This window comes from Danio rerio, chromosome 8 (genome assembly GCF_049306965.1).
Source record: "Danio rerio strain Tuebingen ecotype United States chromosome 8, GRCz12tu, whole genome shotgun sequence".
NCBI classification, from domain to species: Eukaryota; Metazoa; Chordata; class Actinopteri; order Cypriniformes; family Danionidae; genus Danio; species Danio rerio.
In genome coordinates this window covers 19,992,852-20,004,861 of record NC_133183.1, presented here as the reverse complement: position 1 = coordinate 20,004,861, position 12,010 = coordinate 19,992,852, and the positions used below count along the sequence as shown (strand labels likewise).

General features: G+C 35.7%; 1 protein-coding gene across 6 annotated transcripts in view; it reads right to left on the bottom strand.

Annotated features, from left to right (window-relative positions):
* glis1b (GLIS family zinc finger 1b) overlaps positions 1–12,010 on the bottom strand; it is a 155,001-nt gene that overhangs the window by 46,582 nt on the left and 96,409 nt on the right. For all 6 annotated transcript variants that reach the window (XM_073910185.1, XM_073910186.1, XM_017357433.4 and 3 more), the window contains exon 5: positions 811–972. In XM_073910185.1, coding sequence (XP_073766286.1) covers positions 811–972 — 162 coding nt within the window. The remainder of the gene's footprint in view (positions 1–810; positions 973–12,010) is intronic.

The following is a 12,010-nucleotide window of genomic DNA, read 5'->3' as shown; positions in this document are numbered from 1 at the left end:
GTTGTGGATGTATGAATTATATTTTGTAAATGTATTATTTTTGAAACTGATCTGGCTCCATACTTTAGCAGTTGGAATTTTTAAGCAGAACTTAAAGGCTCCATAGAATCTCAGTTTAGTTTAGGAAAAGCTAAACAAGCTAAAACAAAATAATTGTAATGTTTTTGCAAAATAATTATCTTACTAAATTTTGTATACAAATTTAGATTTTTGAAATAACTTTTGGGTAATTAAGCGTTATTAAACAACAGCAGTAATCTATAAATTATACCAAAAATGGCAATGGACATCATAATTTAACCAAACGGCCAGCCAAAATACATCTAAAAGGGTATACACAACTATTATTTTATAAATCTGTTTCATTACTGTGAATTGTCCAAATTAACTGATACACCAGAATGAATATCATATAGGTATAGTATAATATTGCGTTTTAATTATTTAAAAAAAACATTATATAATAACTTTTAGGATGAATATATTTAATATAATATAATGAATCAACTAAAATGAATCAACTTTTTATATTGAAAATATTCATAACAACAAATTGCTAAATATGAGAGGGAGGAGCGTTCAAAATGAACAGAGTCTTTGTAAGAAGGGCTTTTTTCACAGCTACATATGAGAATGATAAAACTCTTTTCAATGTAACTGCTGTCATACTTTGAAGAAGGATTAAGTAATTAGAGATACTAATAAATTCAGTAGCATTACAACAAGTTTGCATGGTTCGGAAGATTCAAAAAAGCCATTATTCTCCTGAATTTTACAGCATTTCTATCAAGTTTAAGGTCAGGTACTCACAGTGTCCAGATGTGTGCGCTGGTGCTTTGCCCTATCGCTGGAGTTGCTGAAGGCTTTCTGACAGCCAGGGTGCTGGCACAGATATGGCTTCTCTCCTGTGTGACTCCTCAAGTGAATCTTCAGATTCTCCAGCCTCGAGAAGGCTTTGTTACACCCTTCAAACTGACAGAGAAAAGACACCAGTCAACATTAACAAGTCCTTCCTTTCATTCCTTTACAGAAGTGAGGATAGATGATGGAGCGTGGTGTTTGTTAGATGTTGTCTTAAGTGCGTGAGAGATGCATTTAGATCACAATTTAAAATTATTAATAATAATGTATTCAATTTGTCATGATATGACAAAGCTGATTCTTACACATTTTCTAGAGTCAAGTTTAAGCATTTTTCAAGCACTTTCAAAGGTTTCCGGTATATTTACAAGTGTAGCAAATTACATATTTACATACAAAGTGGTCAACATTTGAAGTGGATCAAAACCTTTCATCATAGTTGTCCTACACTGTAAATATAACCCAAATTTTTACAAAAATATCTAAAACTTTTTCGATATTTTTTTGTCTTTTCAAATTATTTTCAAAACTCAGTAAAATGTCAAACAATCTCTCTAAATTAACAGTTTGACTTTCAATTTAGGTAATTTATCATTACAGACAAATTAATGTCATTTTTGTTTTTTATACAGGGAAATTGCTGTATAAATTATACAGTATTCTTTTAGTTATTTTAAATTATATTTAAAACTCTGTAAAAATGACAAACAATATCTTTAAACTAACAGCTTGACTGTTATTTTATGTATTTTATAATTAATGACAATTTACAGCAACTTGTCTGTTTCATACCATAAAATTGCTGTATTATTCAGTGTTTTTTCCTGTTTTTTTAAAATACATTTAAAATTATCTAAATCAAAATAACAAATTGTAATTACTTGTGCACCTCGCTATATTAAGGTTTATGACCATACTAACAATTTTTAAAATGTTTTTTAATTTTATTTTAAAGTTGTAAGAAATTTAATCAGTTGTTTTTTTCCAGACTTTTTGATCCAAAATAAAACTGTTCAATTACAACCTTGAACATGTCTTGACATTTTATTAAAGGTGTTTAATTGTAATGATTTAGTGAAAATTCTGTTAAATAACATTGTTTTCTCTTAAACTTTTAGTGCACTTTATTGATGGTGTTCGATCATAATAAGATCTGAAAAGTCTGGTGTTGTTTTGTTTCTTAGTGTGTAACTTTATTGAACGTATTTGACAGTAATATAGGAAACATCTGTAAAATAACAGTGTTTTTCTGTAAACATCTTAATGAAAATTTATTTAGATTTATTATTTTTGATTTTTTTTTTAACAAAGAAATTTTCACGTAATTTTATGGTTTTTGTTTGCTAGCCATAGCTGCCAGTCATTTGACCTGATGTGTAAATCTAACACCCATGTTGACAACTGTAAATATTTCATCACTACAGTATAGTATAGTATAGTATAGTATAGTATAGTATAGTATAGTATAGTATAGTATAGTATAGAACAGTATAGTATAGAACAGTATAGAACAGTATAGTATAGTATAGAACAGTATAGTATAGTATAGTACAGTATAGTATAGTATAGTATAGAACAGTATAGTATAGAACAGTATAGTATAGTATAGTATAGTATAGTATAGTATAGTATAGTATAGTATAGTATAGAACAGTATAGTATAGTATAGAACAGTATAGTATAGAACAGTATAGTATAGAACAGTATAGTATAGAACAGTATAGTATAGTATAGTATAGTATAGTATAGTATAGTATAGTATAGTATAGTATAGTATAGCATTTTGATGGCATGTTTGTCCCAAGCACAACAATAAATTACTGTCACAATTACTCTTTATTAAGATATTTAAATATTGAATTATTATTTTCTATTTAGTCAGATAAATTGTTAGGAAAGCACTTTCAAGTATTTTATCCAAAATTGATGCACTTTTCAAACTTTGAAAACTCTAGATTAAAATACAAACATATTTAAAGGTTTCCAGCACCCTTACAAACCCTGAACCAATCAGAATCCTTCAATTGCGCAGAATAATGATGACCATGCCATGCCTCTTTAAATGGCACCAAGTAATGATTAGCTTTATGCGTGATTAATCGCTTAAATGAAATGCATTATATCCTATACAATCCTTTCTTGTAGCCCCTCCCACAGAACATTAACAGCCAATCAGAAGCCCTGGATAAGTCAGAATGGCAGCTTATGGAGGTGTCAGAGAGAGTGAAACCTGACATGGCAGCTTTGCTCTCTATTGTCCACTGACCTCTAACTGAGGCCCCGCTTCTGTCGCAGCTCCAGTTTCACTGAAGGAAAGAGCCTTCCATTCTTCTAATGGGCCCTCAGAACATCATTCGGGCTCTGGCCTCCTTCAATCACTCGCAAAGGGCTTGCTATTGAGGCCAGGCCATTTAATACGGGGCGAAACCCTAGACTGTCACAGTCGGGATATATTGAGTGACCTGGATTATACAGTGTGTGTGTATCTGGGTGTGTAAAATTCTTACTTGGAAAGAAAAGAATTTTCTAAAAGAAAGAAAGTAAATATGTGGATACATTACAAATATCACATACGATTAGACATACATCTAATCAGACATACGAAACAGGGTTTGCATTTGCATTGAATTGCTTTCAAATGACAATTTGCTGTGATCCCTGACTTTAAGATTCAAAACAGTATTAATTAAAAGTTGAATAAAAATCAATAAAATTTCAATAAAAACTATGTGTAAAACTACAGTCACTTAAATAAGGAAATTTAAATTTTGTGTGAAAATTTGAATGACATGTTTAGCCACAATAAAATTTGTGTACCTTCCTAAGAAGCTTACAATTTTTCAAATTATGCCAAGACTGTAGTAATATTATTTATGTTTGCATTTAGGATGAAAAGAAAACACTATGAAAGTAGGTCATTTTTAATATAAAACATAAAATATAAAAGTTATTACGTCTAGAAATTACATTGTACTGGGAAGATTCCGTAGCCTTTTCATTAATATACATTAAAAAAAGTAATTTATTCCTATCAGGGCAAAATTTTCATGTAATTTCCCTGATCCTCATCATCCTGCAGAAATTATTCTAATAGGCTGTATTATTCATTTTATTTATTAAAATTGTAAAACACTGTTAGGCTCAAAAGGCTGTCATCATCCATTTACATGGTTTATCAGCTATACTAATAGAGACGACTTCAAATCCGTTCCAGATCTGTTTTACATTACTGTGATGATTGGGTTTTAGGGTTGGGGTAGGGGGTAGACGTTAATAAAATATAACTAATGGCAAATTTAATAAATAATTCTCATGGTTTATCAGCTATACTAGTAGAGAAGACTCCAGATTCAGATCTGTTTAAACATTACTGTGATGATTGGGTTTAGGGCTGGAGTAGGGATAGATGTTAATAAATTACAATTAAGGGAAAATTTTCGGCCGCAGTGGCACGTAATCTATAGCTGATTAATTCAATTAAATTTCATTCATCTTTATTTCTATAGAGCTTTTACAATGTGGATTGTGTCAAAGCAGCTTCACATAGGAGATTATAGTTAATTGAAATTGTGTCAGTCCAGTTTTCAGAGTTGAAGTTCAGTTGAGTTCAGTTCAGTATGGTTTAATTTTCACTGCTGAAAGTAATCATGTGGAAGTATGATAACAGCAATCTGCAGAAGGCCCCTACTGGCCCATATGTATCAGCTGACAACCACTAATAATGCACATTCAATTGAGTGATAACATTCGAATCAGCTGAACATTATTCGGGGTTTTTTTATGTTTACTTTACACAATTTAAATACAATTTAAAGGGGACCTATTATGCCGCTTTAAAAAGATGTAAAATAAGTCTTTTATGTCCCTAGAGTGTGTATGGGAAGTTTCAGCTCAAAACAAGCCATAGATGTCTGTGTCCCTTTTAGGATTTGATCCAAATTGTGCTGTTTTGGTGACTGTCACTTTAAATTCAACAGAGATTGTGCTCTAAGCACTCTTTTCAAAAAGAGGTGGAGCGATAAACACCTATGTCAACATAGTGACAGATTGAAACTCTAAAAGAAGGGTATAAACGAAGGTTGGACCCAGCTCCAAGTGAGCGGGCTTTGAGCTACAAGTGGGCTGTACAATCCTGGAGCTTTTATTTATTTAATGTCTACACCTACCCCAACCCTACACTCAACCTCAGTAACCTGCTGTGTTTTATTAATGTCTTATTTAAAGAGCCCCTATTATGGGTTTTTGAAAATGACCTTTCTTGCCGTGTGTAACACAGCTCTAAATGAAGTGAAACATTCAGCTAAGACTTAAATCTGAAAGTGCACCGTGTTTAAAACTATTGATTCATCTATCAAAAAGTTGATTTAGAGGGGTTCAAACGAATCTTCTTGGTAACGAGTCTTTAGCTGTGTCAGCATGACGTCGAAAAGGAACTCAACCCCTGCCCATTTGTTGCGTACGCAGACCCAGGAAAATTTAAACCCCCGGCCTGCCCACAAACACTGTAGAAAGAAAAAGAAGACAAATACAGTAGCAGAAACCAGCTGAATCATGTCGCAAAGACGCTGTGCTCTGAAGTGTGAGGGAAAGTTAGTTTTATTTTCCCTACCCAAAGATGAGGCTGTGAAGAGTCAGTGGTTTAAGTTATTTTTGCAAAAATACCTCAGCATTATAGCCCCAGCCTTGTGCTGTGTTCCTTTCACTTTTCTCATGAGTGTTTCACCAGTCCACACGCTTACAACGAGGCATTCGTCAGCCATTTGTTAAAGGAAGACAATCAGAAAAGACTACTGATGTATGGGACTTTGTCAGAGCTTGACAGGAACTTTACAGTACACAGTTCATGGATCAGTTTGTTCCTCCAATTCACAAGTGTAAGTAACTTAAGTGTGATTAAATGGTTGTCTCATTGTTTTCTCTAGCCTGCAAAATATGTATTTAATTGAGTTTTGTTACTTGTAATCGCTCCACACAGCAAAAACTTGATGTGTGCTGCTATGTTTATAAATTTAAATGCGTTTGTGATCTCGCGATCCTCTGCTTTGTCATTGCTGTGGCCGCCGTCAGCTGAGGCGGTCACGAATTCAAAGTGTTTCTACAGACTTTTTCTATATAAAAACTACAGAGATTTTATGAAGTATGATTATAAAAAATAGAATAATCCGGAGGAAACCCACGCAAGCACAAGGAGAAAATGTGAACTCCACACAGAAACATTGATTGGCCTGGTAAAGTCTAGAATCAATGATGTTCTTGCTGTGGGGCAACAGTGCTAACCACTAGGCCGCCGTGCTGCCTATCTAAGAAAGGAGGAGGAGTAGTAGGAAAGGAAGAGAGGATTCTACAAAACGAAGATGACTATGGTATGGAACTTAGGCTATTTATGGGGACTTGGGAATTGTCTAATTGGTGAATCATGAATTGAATAATGCAGGACCAACCGTTAGCAATCATAAGCACGTGATCCTCTCGAATTTAGTTTATAAATAAACTTCACTTAAACCCTTTATAAAAGTGATTTTTGCAAAAGAGGTCCCCTTTAATCCATTCTACGTCACAAAAATGCCATATAACATCTCTCTTGTAAAAAATAAAAAGTATACATCATCTAAACTCTGCTATTTAAAAATCTATCATTTTGATCTGAATCTGGCCACACGCTTTAAGACAGCACATGAATAAGTTCAGCTCACACAATGGAGCAGGACAGCGGTTGAGAAACATTTACTTTGGGCTTTTGGACAGATCTCACAATGTCAACTTGTGTCTGTATTATTTCACAGCATGAAAACATCTCCGACCGTACCCACAACACAGAACTTAATAAAGTCTCCGAAAACCATTCAAGCCATATACTCACATATCATACCAGAGATATATGCCCTGCACTGACTCCTAAAATCTGGGTTTTTACAAAACAAACACTGCGATTATGCACATCCCCGAATGTGTGTATTTATGTATAGGGGAAATAATCATTCTTTCAGTGCTTTCTTTAATGCAATACAAATTTCAGGCTAAATTGAATTTATGGGTCCGCGGAGAGAAGCCTGCTAATCGTGTAAAGCTTACCATTAACCTGAGGATCGGCTGCCAATGGAGCGAGGCACAGAGCATTCTGGGATACCTTGCAAACACAGATTTGCATTCTGGGATGCCATGCAAACATCGCACTCTGCCAGAGTTTAATCCACATGACAGGAAGGAATTTCTTTCTCTCGCTTAACGTCTCTCATTGTCCTTAGTGTTTTATTTTTGTACTCTTAAGAGCATAACATTCTTTTTTATAAAGCGGCACAAAAATGCATCTATATTTGCCAAGCATGGAACATCCTTTTCCAAATAACTCTAATGCACGACTGACGTCAACATTTATCAAAACATCCCCAAATGTAAACCGAGGAATGCATGACTCCAGATGGCGAGTAAATAGTCACATTTTGAGAGTTTTTTTTTTTCTGCCAGTACTGTGTGACTATATTTTTTTTTAACTCATATGTGATGACATTCGGTTGCATGTATGAGATACAATCTGAATGCACCAAAAAGGAATTGCCAATTGTTAAACTATATGTTGCAATAACCACTTATTAGCACTGCATGAGTTTGACTTACTACATTTTTCTCGGACCAGTTGTTTTACATCAACTAAGAAGTACTGTTTAAGTTTTTTACAGAGCTCTCTGATACAAACTACAATACAGCAAATGACAAACAAAACTAGTAGTGAGAGAGGTGTGGTTAAGAATGTTGTGGCTAAAGCTGTCAAACTGATGTCAACAGAGAAAGATCGCCACTCCAGATTTTGATCATTCATTTATTTTATTTTCAGCATAGTCCCTTTATTCATCAGGGGTCGCCACAGCGGAATAAATCACCAACTTATCCAGCATATGTTTTACACAGAAGATGCCCTTCCAGCTGCAACCCATCACTGCGAAACATCTATACACACTCATTCACACACATACACTACGGACAATTTAGCCCATGTCTTTGGACTTGTGAGAGAAACCGGAGCTCCCAGAGGAAACCCACATGAACTCGGGGAGAAAATGCAAACTACGCACAGAAACAGCCGACTGAGCCAGCCGAGGCTTGAACCAGCGACCTTCTTGCTGTGAGGCAATCGTGCTACCCACTGCGCCACCATGACGCCCAGATTTTGATTAAAGATTTCAAAAATATGAATACATTTAAAAATTGCTAAATTAACTCGCTAATTGTTCACCTTAAGAATAACAATGTGGCTAGCAAAATAAACACTGTAAATTTAGATTTCACAAAGACTTCAACCCAATTATGTTTTTTTTTTTGTGAAAGTAATTAATGTATGATTAAATTTTAAAAAATTGAGTAAACCTGTTGCCTTAAAAGCAACAAGTTGATGAGTTAATTTATTTTATTACGCACATAATTTTGTCAATAATTATAAAGCAATGTGTTTACTCACTTCAAGTAAAGTAAATTATTTCCTTTAAAAACAACAGGTTTAATTGCTTTCTAAAGAAAATTAAATTAACTGCAATAATATCTGACTGCAGACTTGCATATGCAAGCTGAGACATGCAGCCTCAGACACAATGCACTCAATGCAGCAAGTGACGTTACTGGTGGGGGCGGGGTTAGGTGTGCACATTAAAAATATTGCATGCAGCCAGCTTACATCTGCACTTCGTCTGCGGCCAGACCCTTTTTAATAACTTAAGTTTATTAATAAACTTATTTCGACAGGATTATGTGCTTATGATTGACCACAGCTGGTCCTGCATTAGCAACGCAAGATTCACCAATCGGATGATTCCTAACTCACTATAAATAACCTTAGTTATCTTCATCTTGAAGAATCCCCCCTTCCAACCCTACTCTTCCTTTTCCTTGACAGGGTGGCACGGAGGCTTAATGGTTAGCACTGTTGACTTGGAGCAAGAAGGTCATTGGTTAAAATCCCTACATGGCCAGATGTTTCTGTGTAAAGTTTACATGTTCTTCCTGTGCTCGCAAGGGTTTCCCCCCTGGTTTTCTGGTTTCCTTCCACAGTTTGAAAACATCTCTTCTGGAACAGTAGAGACTTTATAATCAATTATCAGCTAAGTGTGAACTCTTGAATTGCTTTATTCACAGTATTTGAACCAACTTAAAACAACTAAAGCATTTTTTTTTTGTTTTTTAGGTAAGAAAATTTTCCAGAATACACCTGCCACAACTGCAGTATTGCTGAGCCCAGAAGTAAAGAGATCCACAAATTAGTTTTTTTTTTCATTATTACGAATTTTTACGACAAAAAAACATGTTTTAATATATTCATAACCGTGTTTGTGCTTTACCATTATGCTTAAAAAAAAAATTAAAAAAAAAAACGCTAAATTTCGCGATCTATAATCCCTATTGATAACTCCTGTACAGCAGTCCCACAACATTCTGTAGTGTAGTGTAGATGTAGTGCTGTCCCAATTCTTAGGGGTAAATTTTGAAGCCCTTCCCCTTAACCCTCGGCTGTAAGAGCCAAGGTGAAGTAGAAGGGGTAGGGGTACAAAAATAGAATTGTGATTTGGCCTAATTGAAACCACTGACAAAAATGTGGGATATATATACATTATGTTAGTATCAAATATTTTAAATGAGTTTTTTAAATGCATCTGGGAGATAATCTTCTGCATAATAAACATATGCCAGAGTAATTGGCAGTTCATTCCGCTGTGGTGATGCCAGAAGGATAGCTGCATTTAGTTTTCAAAGTGAACACTACAGGGCGGTATGATGGCGCTTCTTTTCACGCTTAATAGCTGACCGCTTACCTCCGTATGGACAACTTTCCCAATGTTACCAGTTTGTCCAGTTAGTTCACCATGTACGCCGATGAACTTGAGACGCAGAGAGGTTTGTTTTCACTGACCACAACGACGGGGTTTAAGTTGTTTTAACGTCAGGCAGTTCCAGAAAGCAGGTAAGACAAAAACAGAATCCAAAAAATAAACAAGTAAACAACAAAGTGAGAATGTGGTAAAATCCCAAACCGTGGTAAAAATCAGACGAGTGCTTTTCTTTTTCTGTATTGCTTTTTAAACCTGTTGGTTGGGTTTAGAGAAGTGGGTAAGTGGGTCAACCTGTGCTTTTGAAAGCAATATTGGTTGGGTTTAGGGAAGGAGGATGGTGGGTCAGTTAGTCAAACAGTCAGTCGACAGAGGCCTCTGGTGGATTTATGCAAGAGTAGCAGGTATGAATGGCACTCGCGAGAGAAATTTGAGATGTCCGAAAGCATACACAGCGGCCTCTGGAGGATTTGCAGAAACAAAAAAACGCCAAAAATGTAGCTCCTAGGATGAATTTGGCACTCTCTAAAAATGTACATAGAGGTACATTTTCAGAAGGAGCCTGGGTTGATTTTTACAGATGGTTCGGTTTTTGTTAATGATAATAAATTTATAACTGGATCCCAACTTACATGCTACTTTTATCTCAAGCTACTCAAATGTTTTGTTATTTCTAAGAGACAAAATAATTTAATATTATTAATATTACATGTGCAGCGATGACAAATTCAGTGCTGCTGCCACCATCTGTTGAACTTAATTGAATCAGTGTCAGTGCTCTCAAATGTTAGTCATATTTTTTAACAAATAAACAATTATAAAGATCAGAGGCCCTAGATACACTAAGTTTATTTTCATTTTTAAACCGCTGTAAACCAACCACAACAGGTCTTAAGTCTCCACTGCGCTTTTATTTTATTTACAAAAACGGTTTAGCACACTAATCACATCAATTGCCATAAACGTGTTTAGCTTTCCTCTTTAAAAGCTTGTGTGTGAGGGTAAACAGAGTAATAACCGTTAAAAGCTGATGGTGGGAAGTCATTTGACGCCATCTTTCCGAAGTGGGCCTCAGGACCTGCTGTGTACACAAAAAGTGACAGTTCGGTCTGACAGTTGTGTCAGCCACACAGAGCCAATCAGAGATGATTGCAGGCCGCTCGACCCCGGTTTGATGACTCTATAGGAAATGAAGCGTGATTGCGGCCGAAAAACATCCAACAGGGCATCAGGCAACTAAAAGCTGTAGTATAAAAAAAGAGTTCATTAATGCCCCTGAATACCTGCAGAACACAAGCCAACCATTATGGCACATTTCTGACGTTGATGATGCCACATTGAGCAGACTGGGACGGAGAGAAAGAGAGAAAATGTGCTTATTATGAGAATTGCATTGAGGCCACATTCTTTCCCAAGGAGTCAAAGGTCCACCGCTGTTCCCGTTAACATTCAGAGGTGCTCAGAAACATAAAACATATTTCCCCATTATACTGTAACTACCAATCTCACCTTCCCTAAGGCATGCGTTTATTCTGACATTAAAACCTTTAGCGACTAACAAGCATTAAATACATTATTACTCGTAATTAGTGGGCTGAAAGGCAAATTTTAATGAGCACCATGACTTCTTTCTTAAAGTCTGACACATATTTTCAAATTGCTTGTGACATCCAAATTGCCTCAGCACTTTTAGATATGCAGCACAGGTTCTGTCTGCAGAGCTCTGTGATCAGCACTTGTACAAAATAGATTCGGGTTCCTGTTGGAGAAGGAGAGGTGTTACGAGGTTTACCGCTGAGCGCCTGGAGTAACTGCGACCTGTAAAAGAGAAACCGCCGACACGTATTTCGGCACGAAGAACAGCGGAGCTCAGGCGAAGTGGCTAAAAACTACAGGCAAAAGCGAACATGTGCCTTTAATCTGGCTGTTTCCAAATGCCCCCTGGCAACCACAGCAAAGAGCAGAAAAACGTAAATGGATGAAATTATATCCATATGATTCAATGAGACAGCTAAGGGGAGACAGGTTTCTCATGCACTTCATCAGGGTACAAAATTAAACACAGCTTAGCTAAAACATTCGCATTACATAGTTTACACATATCATTTCCACATCCAAACGCCACTCGTTTTAGCAGCCAACTTCATCTGTTGCTAATAGGAGGCCTAATATGAATCAAAGATCTGGTTAATTTTGCACTTTCTCTCTCTTCGGGGTATTTCGGAAAAACATATTTTTTGGAACGAAGCTCAAGTCAATTCACATTCGATTATTGTCATGAATCTTTTGATTTTGCTTTGTTACTCTTACGCCCGCTGCTTTTGCATTTCAAAACA